The sequence below is a fragment of the Megalops cyprinoides genome, chromosome 1, assembly GCF_013368585.1.
Source record: "Megalops cyprinoides isolate fMegCyp1 chromosome 1, fMegCyp1.pri, whole genome shotgun sequence".
In the NCBI taxonomy this organism is placed as follows: Eukaryota; Metazoa; Chordata; class Actinopteri; order Elopiformes; family Megalopidae; genus Megalops; species Megalops cyprinoides.
This window is the reverse complement of record NC_050583.1, coordinates 30,874,770-30,895,188: the sequence shown is the minus strand read 5'-3', so window position 1 is coordinate 30,895,188 and position 20,419 is coordinate 30,874,770. Positions and strand designations below refer to the sequence as shown.

General features: G+C 38.6%; 2 protein-coding genes across 6 annotated transcripts in view; both read left to right on the top strand.

The window, feature by feature from the left end:
• Nucleotides 1-132: 132 nt before the first annotated feature.
• iqce (IQ motif containing E) lies at nucleotides 133-12,811 on the top strand. Of its 3 annotated transcripts, none has more exons than XM_036520997.1 (23): nucleotides 133-1,050; nucleotides 1,254-1,301; nucleotides 1,580-1,628; nucleotides 1,784-1,921; nucleotides 2,055-2,186; nucleotides 2,286-2,356; nucleotides 2,599-2,712; nucleotides 2,876-2,926; nucleotides 3,292-3,362; nucleotides 3,525-3,597; nucleotides 3,816-3,865; nucleotides 3,954-4,111; nucleotides 4,315-4,370; nucleotides 4,561-4,787; nucleotides 5,772-5,864; nucleotides 6,031-6,127; nucleotides 6,756-6,920; nucleotides 7,090-7,119; nucleotides 7,916-8,017; nucleotides 9,399-9,532; nucleotides 9,984-10,099; nucleotides 10,195-10,332; nucleotides 12,425-12,811. In XM_036520997.1, the coding sequence occupies exons 1-23, from the start codon at nucleotides 997-999 to the stop codon at nucleotides 12,544-12,546; spliced, it is 2,289 nt and encodes a 762-aa protein (XP_036376890.1). In that variant the 5' UTR covers nucleotides 133-996; the 3' UTR covers nucleotides 12,547-12,811. The 3 variants fall into 3 exon arrangements, with proteins under 3 accessions (XP_036376890.1, XP_036376882.1, XP_036376872.1); XM_036520989.1 differs by having other exon boundaries at nucleotides 1,784-1,930; nucleotides 2,058-2,186; XM_036520979.1 differs by having other exon boundaries at nucleotides 1,784-1,930.
• Nucleotides 12,812-15,271: 2,460 nt separating this feature from the next.
• Nucleotides 15,272-20,419, top strand: part of ttyh3b (tweety family member 3b) — a 68,097-nt gene continuing 62,949 nt past the window's right edge. For all 3 annotated transcript variants that reach the window (XM_036534403.1, XM_036534394.1, XM_036534386.1), the window contains exon 1: nucleotides 15,272-16,727. In XM_036534403.1, the coding sequence (XP_036390296.1) occupies nucleotides 16,602-16,727 (126 nt within the window). In that variant the 5' untranslated portion in view covers nucleotides 15,272-16,601. The remainder of the gene's footprint in view (nucleotides 16,728-20,419) is intronic.

The window sequence follows — 20,419 nt, the reverse complement described above, 5'->3', positions numbered from 1 at the left end:
TGAAAAAGAATGTAGCAAGCCAGATGTTATGTAAATAGCCTATTAATCACCTTATTTTCGATGCAAAACAAAACGCGTCTGATTTTGTAATCAATCTTAAAAAGTAGAATATTTAGACTATTTTATATTTTCTCGAATTGTTTTTATTTGTGGATGCCAGCTCTTGAAAGACAGCTCGTGATTCGCCCAAATAAATTCCGAGTTAGCATCCGAGAGTCCCAAGACCTTGCTAGCTACACTGTCTCTGGTTGCTAGACGACTGCAGCGTAACATTGATGCCAAAGCTTGAATAAGGAAGATACGCAACAAATCGTTCAATTAATTGTTGTAGCGACCACGTCGGCCAGCCTTTGTTGTAAATGGGGGACAGATATCAACGTCTTCGAAAGCATTTGATGTGGGAGAAAGCGGAGACGTCCAAATCTTCTTTGGTCAAATTTTCTGTTAGCTGCATAGCTAGCTAGCTATTAACAACGCGATTGCAAGTTGCAGTATCTAGCAGGTTAGCTAGCTCACTACGTTAGATAATGTATAAGGTTACAGTCGTTAGTTAGCTACCTAGCAACGGTTCCTCGTGGTTTTTGATGAAGCTTTGAAAAAAATGCTGTTGTACATTGTTGTGTGTATGTGCAGCAGCTTTTAAACTGGTGCGTTAGCTTGAGTAAAGTGAAGATATCAAATATCATGCCTCGGTTTTTTCCCCTCCGAATGACAAACTGCAAACCCAATAATGGATACCAGCAGTTTCAACAGCCAACCTACTTAGCTAGCTTACTGGCTTGCGATCTAGTAGCTTGTTAACGGAATTAGAGTACCGTTACGTTATATGGTTTGCAAAGTGAAGTCACTCAAATTTAAATCGCCAACATTCGCAAGTGAACAACTGGTACTTCTGTAGCCTACATTACCTAACATCATAGCCACAGCTAATGCTAGGTCAGTGTTGCTTGTTAATTTGGAAGGATACATTCAGTAGCAAAATATCTAGACAACGTTATGTCCGTCGTCACAGCCAGTGATTTTCTTACGGATGAAGAGTTGGAAGATCTGGTAAGTGGCAATCCATTAAGTGCTGACAGTAGTTAAGCTGATGTTAGCAATTTTATGTCTGTTGTGTAGCCAAATGAATATTTGATTTAAAAAATCAGTAATAAAATGATTAATTTGATTATAATTAATGAGCTAACTTGCTGGTAGCCATATTTATGTATTTAATCTTATCTAACGCGAGTTAACATATTCGTGTCATTTAGGGTGAAGATGGACTTTCAGTTGTTACCTATATGTCGGACGCTGAGAAGGTACAGAGACTTTTTTTAATGATAAATAAAGTGGTAGCAAACAGTAGTTTTGTTCAAGCTGTCTGACTATTTGTGGGCTAGTATGCCGCAAAACGTCCAGTTAATGGCATTGTTCTGCAAGCGTTTGACAGTATTGATCATTCGCCGTAGCTGTTAAATATCCATTAAAATAAATATGCATAAGCCTTTAGATGAAATCGGTGTATGTTAGACAAAAATAGATATTTGAGTTAAAATACTGTAACACGGTCCTAACTTTTGATTGTTCTTTTTCTCAGCGACCCAGAAGAAAGAAAATAACCAGTAGTAAACCACCTCCATCACCTAGTAAGAAAGATATTTACTGTTGCTGCATTACTTGCCACTAACACTAACACCGTTTTGTTTTGGTAATGTTGTTGTGACCATCTGTTTTTCTTGTACAGGATGTACCAATCACTGGTATTACTTTAAACTTTACTTTTTTTAAACTTACCTTGTAGAATCGCCTTATTTGACTAGCACTAACCTGCACCCAAAAAAGGCAGCAGTGTGGCGATCTTTGAAAGGGAGCGGGATGATGCACACCGAAAATCCAACAGCACGAGCACCCAGGGAGTTCTGGCTGGCATCACTCAAAGGTGGACTTGGTCTGTATTTGTGGTTTAGTCATGTGAGTTCTGTAGCTGCTGGGTTTATAAGGGCAAACGCTTCTGTTGCTGAGCTTTGTCGGTTTGGCCTCGTTTAAATGGACTTTTTAATATTCCTCCGTAGCAGTGTCTCAGCCTTTGAAAACAGACTGTGATGTGACCTCAGCTCGGCTGTCTACTTCCATCAGCACACCTGAATACCTGAAGGAGGCTTTTGGAATGAAGAAACCAAAGCACTCTCGTTCTGCCAGTAATGGTGAGGAGAGCATAGTGCAACTGGAAACACAAACACTGCTGAGTTTTTGTGCGTGTGGAATGTATAAATTGAGAACTTTTATCTTTCACTCATTCACAGGTTATATTCCAGGAACTCCAGACTTTAAAGAGAAAGAAGACATGTATGATGAAATAATTGAACTGAAGAAGGTAAGGGGAGGCAATCAGTCGGGAATGTGATAAGGAGGTTTCTGCTGAGTGACATCTTGTAGAAATCTCTTAAAAATAGAGCATGGATGAGGATTTGGTGTCAGTCTTATTCTCGATATCCTCTCCAGTCAAACGCATGTTTAAGTGATGTCTCTAGAAAACAAGAGAAGAAAAAGAAAATGTGCGAAGAAGAATCACATAACCAATATGTTTGGATTTTAAGGTTTTTCTTTTCTGTTCAGTGCTTGCAGGCTCAGAAAGCAGAAAATGACATAATGAAGACCAAACTGCGCAGACTGGAAGAGGATAACAGTAAAAAAGAAAAGCAAATAGAGCAGTTGCTTGACCCCACAAAGGTAAAATGACAACACAAAATGAAAAAAGCACTCCAGAAGGAGTGTGCCTGTTAATATTTAAAAAAATAGCTTTCAAAGAAGATGCTTAAGTTACTATAAGCACAATATTATGTTAAGAATCTTCATAATCAGTTGGATTATAACTAATCTTTTTCCTCTTCAGGGCTCTGAATACACAAGGGCTTTAGTTGATAAAAAGAACGATGGAAGGGCTGTGAGTATCTCTAGCAACTGCTGTTTGACTGACCTCAGGCAGGATACAGTCTAGTACGAGAGAACTCTTATGCCTAAATTGTTGCTCTGATACTGAACATTAGTAGTCACTTCTTTTTCCAATTAATTTTTATAACCAAACATTAGAACAGTCTACTGGATGTGATATATTATGTGAAGAGACTCAGGATGCATTACTCAGTGTCATCAAAATATTTCTTATTCAAAACTGGAGTTAAAAAAGGCATTAAATAGTATAATAGCTAGCAACTGGACTTGAAAGCAGACAAGGCATATTTCAACTGTGCTGTTTTGGTTCAACAGCCTTATTTGAAATCATGTGTTGAGTGCTCTTTCCTCATGCAGGTCATCAATGGTCTGAAGCAAAAGATTCTTAAGTTGGAACAGCAGTGCAAAGAGAAGGACAGTGCGTTAAGGTAAGAGTGGCCAGTTTTAAAGGAGCATCTCTCGCAGTGTTAGATGCCAACTGCAAATATGGCCATACACTTTTGGATGTAGATAAGTGGTGGCATTTGTCAAAAATGTCTCATTGATCATACTATATTGGTAAACATGATTATTTACTATAATTTCCCCAGTAAACTTCAGAGTGATTTGAAGACAACAAGTATGGAAGAAATGAAGATTACACTGGAAACATACTTTGAGGAGGTACCTTTTCTGAATACTTTTTGCATTCTGAAAATCTTTTAGATTACCTCGTGAAAGGAAGAAGAAACTATCATAGTTATGAAGCCCTATCCAATGGTTTAAAATTTTTATACGAAATCACATGCTATATTTGTTTTGTCCTATGAATTAATCATAAATATGGTGACTGATGTGTGTTAACTCATAATGTCTTAAGCAGATGGCTTATCTTTTTTCAGATTCAGAGGCTGAGGGTGTTACTAGCCAGTGCAGAAGCCACAGAGAAAAGGTAATATATTTAGATATTTAAAACCCTTCATGTACAGCATGGCAGTCTGAAAGGATGCAGCAGAAAATGCCTGTTTGACTCTTCACAGCAACAGAGCTGAGAGTAAAGAATCCCTGAAACAGCTGAAAGTTCTCAACACAACCAACCTGAGACTGTCAAAAAACATCAAACAGCTACAAGAGGAGAATAAAACTCTGCGGGAAGAACTTGAGAGAGCAACCGAAAGCCCTTCCAGCACTGCCAGAGGTGAACTTCATGCACTCTCGCTCTTTTTAATATCAGTACTCATAAAGTTATTGAACTGTTTCTTCTGTGGCAGATTGAACTCAAATCAGTTTGCTCAAAAACTATTCTGACATGCCACATCAGATTTCTAAGGCATCCCAGTGCCTAAAACGAGTTTGACAGTCTATTGCTGTCATATAAATGAACATTTTTTTCTATTTCAGGGTACAGTGAATGGAGTAAACAGAGGCTGGTGAGGCGAATCACTGAGCTAGAGAAGGTAAACACACTTTTCTGGGTGCAGTTCCACCAGATATGTGTATGTTTGGCTGTAGCCCCAAAGATAGAGTTGATCCATAGCAAACCAAAATAGCTGTTGAAACTGTCAATACAAGAATGCAAGTCCTTGCATGTGTTATTATAAGTGTAATGTAACTTCTATGCACATGATACTACCATGTAACTGTCAGAAAATTGAGGATTCTGGAGGTCCACAGTCTGCCAAAGAGACAGATTTGGCTGGTGGTGCCAAGGCTACCCACATGAACACGGTGGTGCAGAATGCAGACCTGGCCATGCAGGGAGTCACTGCGGCCCCCTCAGGCAATGACCTCCAGGAGTGCACACGTCTACGGGGGCTTGTCAAGAAGCTTAGGGAAGAGCGGGCTGGGCTGCAGGAATCTCTTGCTGACAGAATGTAAGTTTGCGCTTGTGTAGCCGTTTATCCCAAACCTGTTCTGCTGCAGTGCACTCTCTGTGGTCTATCTGTTATGAGCTGTAGTGCTGTTTATCTCCGGTTATATGTAAAACATTCAGCATGTCTGTGAGGTAGCCACTGTTTTGCAAATGGAGGGTCTTTGAAGCCTTGTGATGATAATGATGCTGTGAAGCTGCCTCTTTAAAGGCTATAATTGAGAATCCAGGTTCCCTGGTGAAATTCTGCATTAAATTGAGAGAAACTTCTAGTATTATTAGGTTCTTTGCTTCACAATGATTCTTACCTTCCTATTGTGATATTTTTATCTTGGTTTTTTTTTGACAATTTTCCTGTTCATAATATACTGCCAATAGAGTACATTTGTAATATCCACATATGTTACTGTTTCCACATTATTGTAATGTGAACACTTTTCTCAACAAATAACAAGCTAAAAATTGTAATTTACAATGGTGTATCACAATATGGGTGCATACTTTTTGCATATCATTACATGGTTATGTAATTCCAAGTGCTGTACATCACTTACCCAAATTGACTCAAAGCATAAATAGTCATTGTTAGTCTAAGGGGAATAAGGTTCCTGCACCGCACATAATGCATTGATAAAAATGGGACAGTTATTAAAAGACAAACCATGGCCTTCATTTCATTTTTCTGTGGTTCGTTTTTCTGTGGGCTGTCACAGTTAAACCCTTGGGCCTGGAGTTTCTACAAATAAGGAATGAACCACCTCCATTTAGGTTAGCTCTTTAAGCAATACCAAAGAGCTTAACACCAGAGTGATACACAACAGTTATTACTAATTAATTGATTAAATGGTAGAGGAATTTAGCTAAACAGGTGTATTCCTTTGCTACCAAGCAGTAGACTGGTAATTGTTACAAAATGTACACCCAAGTTTAACACACTGTGAAAAATCTTAATAAATTGCATTTTTTACTGTTCCTCTTGTTGCTCCAGTGCAGAGATAAACCGGTTATCTACTGAAAAAGCTCAAGCTTCAAAAGATGTTGAGAGGCTGAAGGCTCTTGAACATGAAGTATCAAGTCAGAAGTACGTGCAGTCATATTTCTTTCACCGTTGCTATGCTGGTTCAGTTATACTACCAAGTCTAAAGCTGATTAATTTTTCTCACATTCACACTGTCTGAGGTTTTAAATGAAGTATGTGATGGACATTTTCTACCTGTACCTTTTGCCTGATTTTTTTTCTTCATCAGAGAGGAAATTGAGAGATTAACAGGAAAAATAGAAATGCTGGAAGCGGAGCTAAAAGAGGAGCGACGTCAAAGGGCTGAAGCACAACAAAATGATCAGGTGAAATAGCCAGTCATTCCTTGTTTAATTTGATTGACCGATTATGACAAATGTGCTAATATCCCCTCAGTGCTCTTTCTGTGCTCGTACACTACATATGTGAGCTTATATTTATCAGTTATATTTGACTCTTTGTCTCCTACATAGTAATAACACCATGCCCAATATTTATTTAAGCCAGATTTTGGACGAATTAAAATAAAGTGGGAAAAGTAGTAGTGCACACACAGGTTATTGCAAAATTGATTTCTTTGTCAGGCAAGAATACTCTATGTTTATGTCTGAAGACTGAAGTAAAAACTTAAGAATTTTTGTGCTATTCCTTTAATGTAATGTGTAATGATTGTTACGCATGTATACTGGAGTCTCGGATCATAGTTTTTGCATACTCGAGTAATATGTGTTCACCAAAACATATATGCAAAAAAAGTAGTGCTTCTGGAGCATGTCTTGCACTTTTATAAGTCCAAGTAATTTAATACCTAAAGGATACATGAACATACATGTAATTGAAAGCTGATGTGTGCAATAATTCACTTGTCACCTTCTTCAATGTTAAAACACGCATCTCGCTATTTCCGAGTCCCATGTCTTCCTGCTGAAAGATGTGTGCTTTCTTCATGGTCAGATGTTATGTTCTGCCTGTGGAGATCCAAGAGGTCAGACTCAGAAAAGTCCTGGGCAGATTTCTGAATTTCTATCACCCCAAGTGGCCCAGCACCAAAGACAGGATGAAACAGAGGAGAGGGCAGCAAGGACCATCCAGAGACACTGGCATGATTACAGAAACCGAGTAATGCCTGCTTATGTGCTGTTTTCTGTGTCACTATTGCTTCTGTGTGCTTACCACACATAGACAACTGTCCATCATAAATTCTGGATAAGATGTGTGTTTAACTCACATAATGTGTGAGTTAAGCATGTGAAAATGTTTAGTCATAAAGTTTTATTTCTTATTTCAGAAAGAAAACAGAGCTGGATATTCTGAGGAGGTAGGAATCTCACATTTACATTTACATTTATTCATTTAGCAGACGCTTTTATCCAAAGCGACATACAAAAGTGCATATAGTGGGCAAACGGGCGCAAGGGCAAGATGTGTACAGGTCATACAATGCAGATAGTGCTGACGCTGAGCACAAGGTCAGTGTGGCAGGACAGAACTAATCTGATCTATATATATTGAATACAATCACTGAGACAATAAAGTACCGCTATACTACCTAGGCAAAAACATGCTACAAATACAAGGTAAGAGAGAGAGCTACAAGTACAAGCCAAGAATCTTAGATTTACAACATCAAAATGGCAAGGGTGTCAGTCCAGGTAGAGTCTGAAGAGGTGTGTCTTCAGCCCACGTCTGATTAAGCCCACTTCTCATTAAGTGTGCTTTATCCGATTGCAAAAAGGTATCAATTAGCATCAATCATTAATTACATAATATTCTCTAGGATTTTTAATATACATGTGAAGAAATACAAAAAAGTATTCTTTATGAGTCAGACCTTTTTGAGAATTAATATCACTATTCAACTTTGTTTCTTTGTGGCAAATTCTAGATGTCTGCTAATTCAATAGTAATGACTCACTCAATGAAGGTTGCATTGTAACATTGAAAGACTTTATAAGAGGTCTTTGTCAGTGCTTAAGCCTGAAGAAAGGTAACATTTTCTTGTGTTAAGTGTGTTAAGTTGTTATCTACAACACTCTGATGAGCTTAGCAATTTGGAATGCCTATGGGGGGTGTTTTGGAAAGGCTGTGATGAGTTTTTATCTCTGTTTTTGTAGGACATAGTCATGATTCAGTCAGCACTAAGGGGACATATGACCAGGCTAAAACAGTTCGCACACCTTAAAGATGCCCAGAAAGATAAAAATATCTTCCACAAGGTAAAGTATTTATCTTTTTTTATACTGGAACTCATAATGCTAAATAATCTTGAGTTTCAGCCTCTCATCATCTTGGTTCCATCCTTAGTCAAGATGAGCTAACGCTGAATGTTTACCTGTGTCCAAGTACTGCTCTGTTGGTATTGCAGTAACATAGAATGGCCACAAGGTGGCCCTGCAACCTGTATGGCAGCAAGGGTTGAAGAAGAGGGGAGTAAGTGACATTGTGGGACAAAATGAGCATTATATATCAGATGGTATATAATAGTATTGTATATCACCGGCAAAGTGACACACTTGAAATCTTTGCATAAATGGTAGCATACTCCAGTCATATGCGGACTGCTGCAAGTTTTTGTGTGGGGAAAAATAAGAAGGGTTAAGTTAAAAAAAAATAGTGGGATTGAAATAAAGCTACATTGGGGACATAGCACAACTGTAATATGCTCAAATTTATTTTTTTAATTCCTTTGAAAGCATCAGTTATGGAATCTGTTGTTCAAAAACTTAAATGTGAAGGTATTTGTCATTTAGAATGAAATAACTTACTGTTACTTCTTTGTATGTTTGCTATGTATGTCTTCCAGTTTAATGAAGTAAATGGAACTTGTTGGTGTCAATATGGCACTAGTGACTTTTTAACCAAATTTTGTGAAGTGTTTTGATGTTTTTCAATATTTACTTTTTATAGCATTACTTAGTCATTGCTAATCAATTAGAAAACACATGTTTTTAATGTAGTGTTTGAGACAAAGAATGTTAGTCAAAATTTTAAAAATGTCAGTTACATCCCTCTGCTTATAAACCCTTGACTTGTGTCTGTAGTTCAGTCTGCTCTGCTGTGAGAATTCAGGCAAATATTACAAAATCATAGTTAACACAGCTGAATTAAAGCTCTCTCTTCATACACAACAGCAACAGTCTTCCTACAAGAGAAATGTTTTTGTAATCTAGCAACTGCGGATGAATCCAGTAGGAGGGGGTTGGATAGTTATATCAAATGATAAAAATCAGTATGCTTTGCAAATTGATGATTTTAAAAGGGGCCTAATCCCTGGATGACCTAAACAGTGAATGCTGTCATCTAAGCAAAGTGGATTTAAGAGCACAAGATACAGATGATTGAGCCTGCCTCATAATCATGTGATCCATAATATCTGACATGATATAAATCCATGTGTCTAAATGTGCATAAATCCCCTCCATGCCTCCAGTCCACATTAATGCTAGCTGTAAAGTTGTTTTCTTCCTTGGCACTAAATAGCAGGGAAGCAGATGTTACCATGCACTTAACTTACTTAATTCTGAAGCTGGATAATCTTATGGGCCAGTTGAAGTTTGGTGAGTGCACTCCGGCAGCTAGTGGGACCCTCTGTTTCAGAGCCGCCAGAGGGAGTCCAGCAGCACAGCTCCCGGCCTCCATGTGGGTGACGGGGATCAAGATGACGACACCGTGACACTCTTGCAGTCTGCTTTCAGAGGGCACCTGGCACGCTGCAGACTGGCCACAAACAGGTGATCTAATATATACAGCTGTCCCTCTGCAGAGGCTTTCAGAACCACTTGCCACGCTGTGGGTGTTATCCAGAGGGAAGTCTATGAATACCTGCGCAAATGCAATCCTTCTGCTTCATGTTAAAATTAGAGTCAGCATGCTTATTTTTGCTTGTGAAATTATTCCCTGGAATGGAAAAGGAGGAAGAAGTCTTCTTTAGAAAAGAGTCATTGTTGGTTTCATTTGTCCAAAGAGCAAAATGCAGTGTCATGTATACATTTTAACTCTGAACTGAAGTGTACTTGGTACAGTACTATGGCGTTTCTGACTGCTGTTTCAAAAATACTAAAATAAAGGGGATATCATATTTGTTTTGATGTTTGCATGTCTCTTCATGCATAGGAAGTAGTCCTACAACTGACTAAAGCAGTGCCACACTCCTGACACTGATTGTTGTGTTTCTGAATGCAGCGCCTCTGTTGGGACAGAGTCACAGACCTCTACTCCCAGGACAGAGAGCTCTGTACCAACACCAGCCCCGAGAGTGATCTCCTCAGCTGTTCCACGCTACCACTCAAACACCCAAGGTAGCAATGTGTCACAGATATGTGGGCCTGTGCTCATGTCAGTGGTATGAAATGTGCAAGGAGGCAGAGAATGACCTGGGGTTGTGTTGTGTTAGGTGTTAGCAGCACTACAGGGAGTGATGAGGAGGTGATCGAGGAGGATATCCCTGAAGACACTGGAATGGACACTGATGAAAATTGTAACAGTGCAGACTCCAATCACTCTAGCGCTTTTAAGCAGAAGACTGCTCCAGGTAGGCATTGAGAAAAGTCAAGAAAGCTCCCTAAAAACTTGTCATTTCGCATCCTCCTGCTTTCTCTCTGAACATCCTATTGCTATTTTGTATAATTCAACAAACATTTAACTTAGTTGAATGAATTTTTGACAGAAATTTCAATGTCTAACGAGGTCTCTCTTTCTTAAAACTTGCAATGCATCACACAAGCTCAAGGAAGCAGCATTTTTAAGAGAATCTAGTTCAGAGATTTCCTTGCATGATTTTGACAGGGCATGACAATGCAGTAATATGCCGTTAGGGCCTGTAAAATGGTTTGATCCTCAAATCCTGTGGATTATGAATCTATCATACTTCATCAAGCAGAATAGCATGTCTCTCCTTTTAACACTGTCGAATGCTTGTGATTTAACATACTGTCAGTATGTAGGTTGAAGATGTTTATAGCATGCATGTTGAAATGTAGAAAGGATGCTGAGGGGCAATGACATGGATTTGGTTATACTCTGTAATCTGGAATGGCAATATCAGCTCTTTAGTTTCTTGTCCTTGCTCATTCTAAGGTGAAACTCATGACTCACTCCTTTACCTGGGCATGCTTCAGGTATATTCCCATACTGGAACCTTTTATTCTTCTGCTTTTCATGACAGTGTGAATGGCTTTGCATGGCTAATCACATCCTCACGGTCTGAGAATACTGAATCACTCCAGATATTCTCAGCCAATGCAACTGAAGTTAAAGCTTAATAAAATGGCTGCAGTATTTTTCATCACACAGAACAAAGGGTTACATTTGATGAAAATACATAAACACAAATACAGTGCTTTGCAAAAGTATTCAGACCCTTGAACAAATTCTCACAATTTACTGAAATACAAATGATACATTGAAATGCAGTTCTGTGTGGTATTTTATTAAAAAAATACTGGAATAAGGTGACATTGGTTTTATGTTAAAATAATCTAAGAAAAATAAACTGAACACTGACACATTAATATTTGGAAGAGCCACCTTTTGCTGCAATAACAGCTTTCATTCTTGGCAGATTTGCTCCAGCTTGTTCAGGTTAGTTGGACTGCGCTTGTGGACCGCAATTTTCAAATAGTGCCCAAGATTCTCAAAGAGATTGAGATCAGGACTTTGACTGAGCCACTAGGACATTTACCTTTTTTGTTATTGAACCACTCCAGTGTTATTTTGGCCTTGTGCTTGGGATCATTATCCTGCTGATAGGTGAACCTTTCCCAAGATTCAGTTTCTTAGTGAACAGAAGAATGTTCTATTGCAGTATTTCCCTGTGTTTTTCTCCATCCATTCCTCCTTCAGTTTTAACAAGATGCCCAGTTCCTGCTGATGAAAAACATCCCCGCAGCATGATGTTGCCATCACCATACTTCACTGTAGGGTGGTGTTTTTTGAGGCATGGGCAGTGTTAGGTTTGCACCACATATAGCACTTTGAATTTTGGCAAAAAAGCACTATCATGGTCACATCTGACAAACCATTTTCCCACATCTGGGAAGTTTCAAAATGTGGGTGCCTACCTGGGTCACTCTCATGCTTACTGGCAAACTCCAGACATGCTCAGAGATGGTTCTTTTTGATTAGTGTCTTTCTTGTCACCCTCCCATACAGGCCATTTTTTTAAACAGAGTGGGGTTTTTATCCAGAAAATGTGACAGTTACTTTAATGGTTCACAAGTAGAGCCCAATGGTAAGGCAACTGTGTCCTCATTAGGGCAGTGTTTTCATTTGTGTAAACTTGGAGCTTCCAGCACACAGGGGTGTGAATACTTGTGCAAACAACATTTTTTTCCCTTAAACTATTTTCTAAAATAAAACCAATGTCACCTTAAAATAATGAATTTTAAGTTTCAGTAGTACTTTTAAATGAAATATCACAGAATGAAATGTGTCATTTGTAATTCCGTAAAATGTGGGAAATGGTCAAAAGTCTGAATACTTTTGCAAATCACTGTATAAACACACACACACACACACACACTCACACACACAAATAGAATAATTGCTGCTTAAAGTTACAATAGGTCTTGAATAGGTCAACGGGACATGTTTGGATAACAATTACATGTTTTTTTCCCTAACAGCACAGTTAGAGCTGCATCAGCCCACAGTTGCTGAAGCCACGAAAGCAGGCGACTCGGACGACTCCGATGACATCATTGTTTCACCGTCAAGGCCTCTGAGACGAAGAGACTCCTTCTTCTAGTTAATGTTGGCTTTCATTGTGCACTGCGTCTGTGGAGGCTGAATTGGAAGTTTCTAGACTGAGCCAAAGCCAATGCTCATGTTCAGGCTTGCATTTATGTGTACTGCAGTTGGGTGTATGGGTGCGTGAATGAAATCAGTTTTATTTAAGCTCGACATGAATCACTTGTGTCCTTGAACAATGGAAACCATTCCTCTTGTGTGCATAATTGCATCAGTCCATTGTTATTACCAGCTCCTAGCAAACGGCAAAAAACTGTATTACAGACAGGACTTTGATTTACCAAAACTTAGTGAATTGCAATGATGAATAATCCATATCTTACATTGTGCCTTTTAATTAATTTATAAGAAATAATTTGTTTTATATAATGTGCCTTCTGTCACATTAAGAATGTCCCTTTACTGATCAAATATCTCATATGAATAAGCATACAGTGTATGGATTTTTAAAGGGTTGTGCATTTATTTAACATGTGCTTTACTTCCCCTCTGAAACAAGTGCCATGCACCCCTCTATTATTATCTTTAATTATTGACCAAAAAACACATGGTTATTTTGGCACAGATAAAACTTAGATTTGATTTGCAAACGGCAGTGAGAGTGTTTTACCCAAGCTGTGCTTGTCCTATAAACCAGAGGCTGGAGGTCTCTTTTCTTCTCAATGTAGAAAATGAAACTGAACAGAAACACTGCAATACTGATCAAACTGTGAATCTAACAATGTAATATAATTACTGCAATATGGCACTCTTAGCCTAAATATTTGATATATGTCGTCATCTTCAAAAGATATAAAAGATAAGATGTTAATTGGTTTTATGTGGAAAATTATGCATTGATACATTTGTGCTCTGAAGCCAGTTGTGTGTTTGTGTGCATGGATTGTTTTTTTCTATACAGTGCCTTGATGGATACTGAAAACATGAGGGATTTTGAAGTTGTTTTTCTAATGTATTTATAAATATTGCTTTTGTTATTAAACACACATTGAATGCACTTTACTGTTTCATTTATGAGTGGACCAGCTATACTTTTGCATTACATGATCTCCTGAAAGGGAGGTCTTTACATTTTTGAAAAATGAGAACCTCCTGTTATCGTGCAAGTGTCAATTGTGTGTAACATTTTCATGTGATGAACTTAGGCCACGTCCACACGTACGCGGGTATTTTTAAAAACCGGGGTTTTTAAAGAAAAAAAAATCTCAGTCCACATGAAAATGCAAAAACGCGCAGTCGAGAGCATGCAAAACCAACAGGCGGTGATATAACCCTAACTGTAAAGCCATGCTGGCCAATCAGAAGCCTGAAAAAAGTTATTACAGCGCACACTCTGACGTTACAAGCAAAAAACTTCCCTGTCTACACGTAAACACTGAGAACGGAGTTTCTGAAAATGTTCACCCTGGAAGGAGCTTTGCAACAGGTCCATTTTCAGTGATCTAAAACGCAGTTTGCGTGTGGACGAAAGGCCAAAACGCATAGAAAAAGCTATGTTTTAAAAAATATCCATGTATGTGTGGACAAGGCCTTAGTAGTCCATCTTCTGCTTTTTGTTGAATTTTAAAATTCTGAAAGCTGACAAAACTGAAATAATTATACACTGAAAAGCATTAAAAATGTAACTATGCAATAGTATATTTTAATATTTAAAATAGATTGGCATATATCTCTAATATTAAAAATAGATTACAGACATACATTTTACTCATTATTTAAAATATACAGACTATGCATGAGTCGTGTAAGGTTGGCTTATTTTGACTTTGATTTTTGTCATAAGCAAAGGCCACAATGGAGTTTATTTTACACTAAATTCTCAATAGTATGTCTTTCATTGGTATACAGCAATACTGGATATTCAGAAGGGTGTATGACTGTGGAATCACATTCTACTCATTCAAAAGAGCGTTGCACACATGAGCATTGTATACATAAACACGTTATTTCAGTTTTAAACTGCAGTTTTAACAAATAATGTTAACTTAAGTTTGACTTTATACTAGATTTACCACACCCCCAACAGCGTATTTCTTTTACTGATAAGCAACAAATTAAATGTATTGATGGCAAAAAAGGTTGGTATTCAATTAACAGTTTAATCAAACCTGCTTAACCAAGAGCTTGGCTATACATGATCTGAATTATTTACTGGTGAGTTAGTTATAATAGTGGTGCAGTGGAAGTCAACTACATTCTATGCACATTGTTGGTATAATACATTTGTTGCTAGTATGCTGTATAAAAGCTATGAAATATAGGCTAATTTCATTGTTCAACTGAGGGAAAATATTATTTTGATTTTATTAAAATATTATTATAAGTGATTTGAGACCATATTGATATTTCACATACATTTTTTAAATTCAGTTTAACTTTTGAGATGCTGGGATGAGAACATTTTGTTTATTGAAAACAATCTACTGTTTTCATTTGCAAAGATATGTTCCCTAATAACGTCTATAAGCGTATTAACTGGTAAAACAAATAAAACTGCTGTACAAGTTCACTGAACGGAGGTCAAGTTAGCAATCAGGGCCTTGCTTAATGAAAACACACTTCACCTTTTGTTTGCAGTATGAGGAATTACTTTTTCAACCCTGTTACATTGTGACGATCTTGGTGGGTATGTTGCGTGAACCAGCTGTGGACCACCAGGGGTCAGTGCACGCAACTATTTTCCTCCGATGATCATTATCTCGTGTCCTTTTAAAAGAGTGGGAAGCTCGAAGGGGGGACTGTAGCTATCTACTGTGAGCTGTGGATGTGAAGCAACGGCGTTCTTCTTGTTCGTTTCATTATCTGCTTGGATCGCGGCGATATCTGCACAGCCTCTCTGATGTAAGGAAAGGGAAAGCATTCGTGGACTTTGAAATCCAGAAGACTTCATCATATGAAAAATAGCCACCCGAACGCTGTCGGAAAACAGAAATCTAACAAGGAACCAGTGTGCAAAAAACAGAGAGCGTTGCTCTTCAGATATCAAAGGACAAGGAATGGTTGGATTAACAGGGGAAATCCAAAACGGCAGGACTAAGATTTAAAAATACAGTTGTTTAAATATCTTTATGATTTCAGATGGAAAGGGTAGCTATGGTGTACGTGTCTGTGTTGTTTAGCTAGCTTGCTAATTAGCTAGCTAACTCCCAATCTCTGAAACGGCAGCTAGTGACTAGCTAATCTGAGATTCTGTAACAGTAACAGGATACATTTCTAACAAATTGTTAATGGTCACTGGCAAGTGGAGCAAATTGTCAGATCGCAGTTCAGTTAGCAAACAACGTAACATTGTCTCTGTTCCTCTTGATACTAACAACAGCATGCTAGTTAATTAGAGATTTGCAGTGGTGTTATTAGCTATCATAATATGATCATGTAAACATTAGAAACGGTAACAGTCTGATAGCGCTCTTCCTCGTTAACTGCTGGACTTTGGTTTGCAAAGGACAATGTTGTGGATGGGGCAGGAAAGGGAGATATTTGCGGTATTAAACACTCAAGTCCTCTGACTGTGTAGTTTGGGATGCATAGTGGTGAAAGAAAATTAATCCATAACGTGATGAGAGAAGGGAAACCAAAGATAGTACCTAGATAGCGTTGTTTTCTTGTCATCCAGCTAGACTAGTTGCATGATTCTTTGATCAAATCTTGAACTTGAATCAGTCCCAACAGATGTAAACATTTCTGACTATCAGGGTATTGCTGTTCCACTGCCAAAATTCAGGACTAGCCCATGATCAGCAGTAATTTTGCTTGACACAACGAAAGGAACAACTGGAAAAATAGTGTAGGTGAGGACCGATCATACTACATACAAAGGAGATCTGTCGGGGAAAAAAAACTGAAGGACATCAGTATTACATTGTAACAGGAGTTTCCAGATTCTACAAGATACTGAGTTTTACCTGGTCAGTTAGTAACTGCTGGCAAACTGTCTGATAAAAGTGGAATATTTGGACTTTGGAACTCCCTACATGTAAATTGAAATCTCGCGCAAGTTCAGTGTCAACCCGTTCAGAAGACATTGGATATTCTTCCGACCTCAAGCAAGCCATGGCAGCTGTAGTAAACTACTCACCTCCATGGTGGGTGAACCTACTACATCGACTCCCTCACTTCAATCTTCAGTTCCAACAAATAAGCAATGACTTTCGCCCAGAGGACTCGGAATACCAGAAGGTATGTTGAGTTGAAATGAGAGTGACATGTACACAAAATCATCCATCAGCGTGGCTTCAAAACGAGCCAAACGATTTATAAGTGCATACTTAATGTGTCGATCGATCTCCTCCTGGGTCAAATGTAAATCATATGGCAGTTTGCCCTATTATCATTAATAATAATAATAATAATATTAGGCATGCAGATTCTTTATGTTGTGGGTTTTAATGATATTTGATGGTTCCAGGGTACATATATATATATATATATATATATATATATATATATATGTATATATATATATATATATATATGTATATATATATATATATATATATATATATATATATATATATATATGTATATATATATATATATATATATATATATATGTTTATTGTCACAGGTATTTAAATTTCATATATTTAAAGCCTCTATAACACGTAATTCCATGGACTTGGTCAAAATCAGTGCATTTCGAAAATGTAAAGGTTCAGATTATGATTACCTCCAATTTATTTGTTTGTTTTAGTTGTTTAACTGTTCATTTGTTTTCCTCCAGAATTGCATTATAATGTTGCTGGTATCAAGTAAAGACCATGAAGTGTGTGTAAGGAGGCATCAAAATGATGCACATTAACAGATCACAAATCTAATGGTTGGAGTGTATTACCAGAGTTCAGGGTTGTTTTCCTAGTCTGTGAACAGGTTGTGAGGTGCTGACTCTATCTTGAGAAAGGAGGGATATTACCCAGTCCCTTGAACCCCTGCAAGTGTATGTGGCACCCTTCTCCTTCTTATTTTTAAGGCAACAGATGGCTCTCAGACATGCCAGGAGATGAATGACAGTGGTTTTAGAATTGGCTGCCCTACTGCAATTTGCATATGGTTCATCTACATTGCTTTGAATTTTAAATATGTCTTACTATTTTATTTTCCCATCCTCTGTCATTAAAATAGGCGGCGGTTGTGTAACAGCAAAGAGCTGGGGGTGTGAAAGAGCCGTGAGTCAGAAAGATGTTTTTTCCATGTAAACCTTGTGTGTAGGTAGGAAGGCACACATTGTTGTGGAGGTGGGATGAGACATGCCGTCTGCTATGTTTCTGGCTGTACCTTGGATGGCAGCATGAGTGCCATGCTCAGGTTGGTCCAGACTTGGACATGGTCCAGACTTGGACTTGGGTATGGGCATTTTAAAAAGCTTGCAAGGTTAGGTTGCACTCCTTTACATCATTTTTAGATGGGTAATCTCTTCTTAATGGACTTGGGTCTTGCCTTACTATAGCTTTTAGGTACAGTAACTAATTTATCATCTCACCTCTCTCATATGGTGTGAAATCATTGTATTTGCTTGAACGTTTATGACTGACTTTGGCCTTGCAGCCAACAAGTTCAAAGGTCATGTGAGCCTAAAGGTAGACACACACAGGCTTGGATTTGCTGGTCAGTATTTTTAAGGTATTATTAAGGATTTGCTGTTCAGTATTTTTCAGCTCGACATTGTTTTCAAAATCTCCAAATTTGCTTGCCTAAACATCTAAATTGTAATAGCCTGCTTCCTGTTGTAGTACTACCCTTGTAGTTGCTTGTTTGATTGTTCCCATGGTAATCTGTCAGAACATGATTAGATTCCTTTGGTGCATTTTGTGAAATAATTTGTTTGACTGCAGTTGATTAAAATGTTCATACCTTCACTGTGTGCCATGATCTTTTCCTGCGATTACACAAACCTAGGTACTGTTAGAATGCCAGGAGAAAAGAATGGCTTTCAGTACAAGTTGTTCATGTCACTTCACAGTGTTCTAGACAATGCTGTTGACACCCTATACCTATCTTGTAAGTAACCCACGAGTCTTTGTATCTTGTTTAGCTCTCTCTTGCCTGTAACAGTCTTAATCATGCCCAGGTGCAAGTATAGGGTCAAATATATGGAGAAGGAAAATTTAAAAAGATTGAAATTGATTGGTTTCTATGTGAGGTACCAAGAAAGCAGATCCGTAGATGGATGAGATTTGGGGATTCAGCGGTCTGTTTATTATGCTCTGGTGTCAGTGGAGTGTGAAGTGAGGCTTGATACAGCTAGCCAGCAGGTCAGATTCCTACTGTGGGTCAAGGGGTCACTGCAGACAAGTCCAGACGAAGCAGCAAGTTCACACTGCTGAATGGTATGCTTCACTTATCCTGTGTCTGACAGTGGGCACCTTGATCAGCCCATGCCTGGCAGGTTATTTGGTTTTTCCCGGTGTCGCTGGGGTGAGAGTGTGAGTTCAGCATGGCAGTGATTTTCTAGCAGTGACCTCAGTGTGCTTACACCGCTGTGTCCCGATGCTAAAGGCTCACGATCCTCTGCACAGACATAGCGCTCGGGGAGGCCGCTCATCGATTGATCACACTCGTTCGGCTGGAATTCCATTTAGGCCTGCGCTTCCCCTCCATCCCCCAGGACTCTTTAATGCCGTTATGGAGATTCTCAGCTGCCCACCGCCAAAACGCCTGCAGGACAGAGGCAAAGCTGGCAGTCATAATGATGACAAATGGACGTGTGATGATTTCTCCTCCCCATGCTAATGGAGGCTAAAGTAAATACAGTTTGTCTGTCTGCCTTTATGCTGGGTGGATCATTGTGGCAAGAAGTGCAGGGAGGGGTGGCTGGTCCTGCACCTGGAACAGGCCATGAGAGGACTCTTTCCTGGGGAAGGAGTCACCGTCATCATGGCCACAAAATGGCAACACTGTTACTGCCAGTTCTTTTGACTGTTGGTGCAGTGTTGCCAATGGTACACCAGCTCTCTGGTATAGTTAGAGGTGTTGTGCTTCCGTTTGCTATCTCCGGTGTGGGAACACCAACATGGATGAATGTGTGGATTAAGAGATTGAACTGCTTAATAACGTGATAAGCAGTGGAATCGCATTAGCTTTGACAGTATTTGATTGTGTATTGGATTGAGTATTGGACCTCCATGAGAAATCTATGAATGAACTTGTAGCTAATGGTCCCGGTTAACTAGAGTGTCTATTAGTTTGACCTTTGCGGCAGAAGTGCATCTTAGTTTCCATCTTATTTTAACTATGTAGTGAAGTAGGTGGTATATGTCTTTGCAGAGTTGAAAAGAATATCATTTCTGTTACAACAGATACAGCCAGGCATATCAGTGGCAAATCAGTGCTACTGAGACAGTTGGCTTATAATAAGAGGCCTCATTTCTCCGGGTCTTGAGTTGTCCTATGTTTTGTTATCGTAGTTCTATGTTATTAAGGAAGCAGGCAGTAGATAAGCAAAGGCAACAATATTCTGACTCTTCCCCATGGATTCGTTGTGTGTCTGTCTCCTCCCATATCTCATGGATATGTTTATTTTGATTAAAGATTTAATCATAGTAGTGTCTTGGGAGAAACTCTTATGTTACCTGTTCTCAAAAAAGGCACATTGTTCCAGTAATTTAACATTATTAATACTGGAGAAGAATGCGTGTGGCCAAATTTTCCTTTTCATGTCAAAGCTCTACCCATCTACTTACATTCAGCGTCTCTAATGAGTTACTGCTACTGACACCAGCAGCTACCCTCCTCTTCATGCAGTATTAGTCTATAAGCTCAGCTGCTGTTGACTTAAGGTGGTCAGTGCTGTCGCTCTAATTGGTTTTGTAAGTGTTGCCCTTGTCTTTGATGTCAAATACTTTTATTTTTCAGTAGAGTTATTTCCTCCTCCT

Bases quoted from the DNA above. Each gene is read 5' to 3' on its own strand.
- iqce (XM_036520979.1), top strand. From the start codon at position 997: ATGTCCGTCGTCACAGCCAGTGATTTTCTTACGGATGAAGAGTTGGAA. The intron at 2,187-2,285 runs GTGAGGAGAGCA...ACTCATTCACAG, and splicing joins CTCTCGTTCTGCCAGTAATG to GTTATATTCCAGGAACTCCA. The intron at 5,865-6,030 runs GTACGTGCAGTC...TTTCTTCATCAG, and splicing joins CATGAAGTATCAAGTCAGAA to AGAGGAAATTGAGAGATTAA.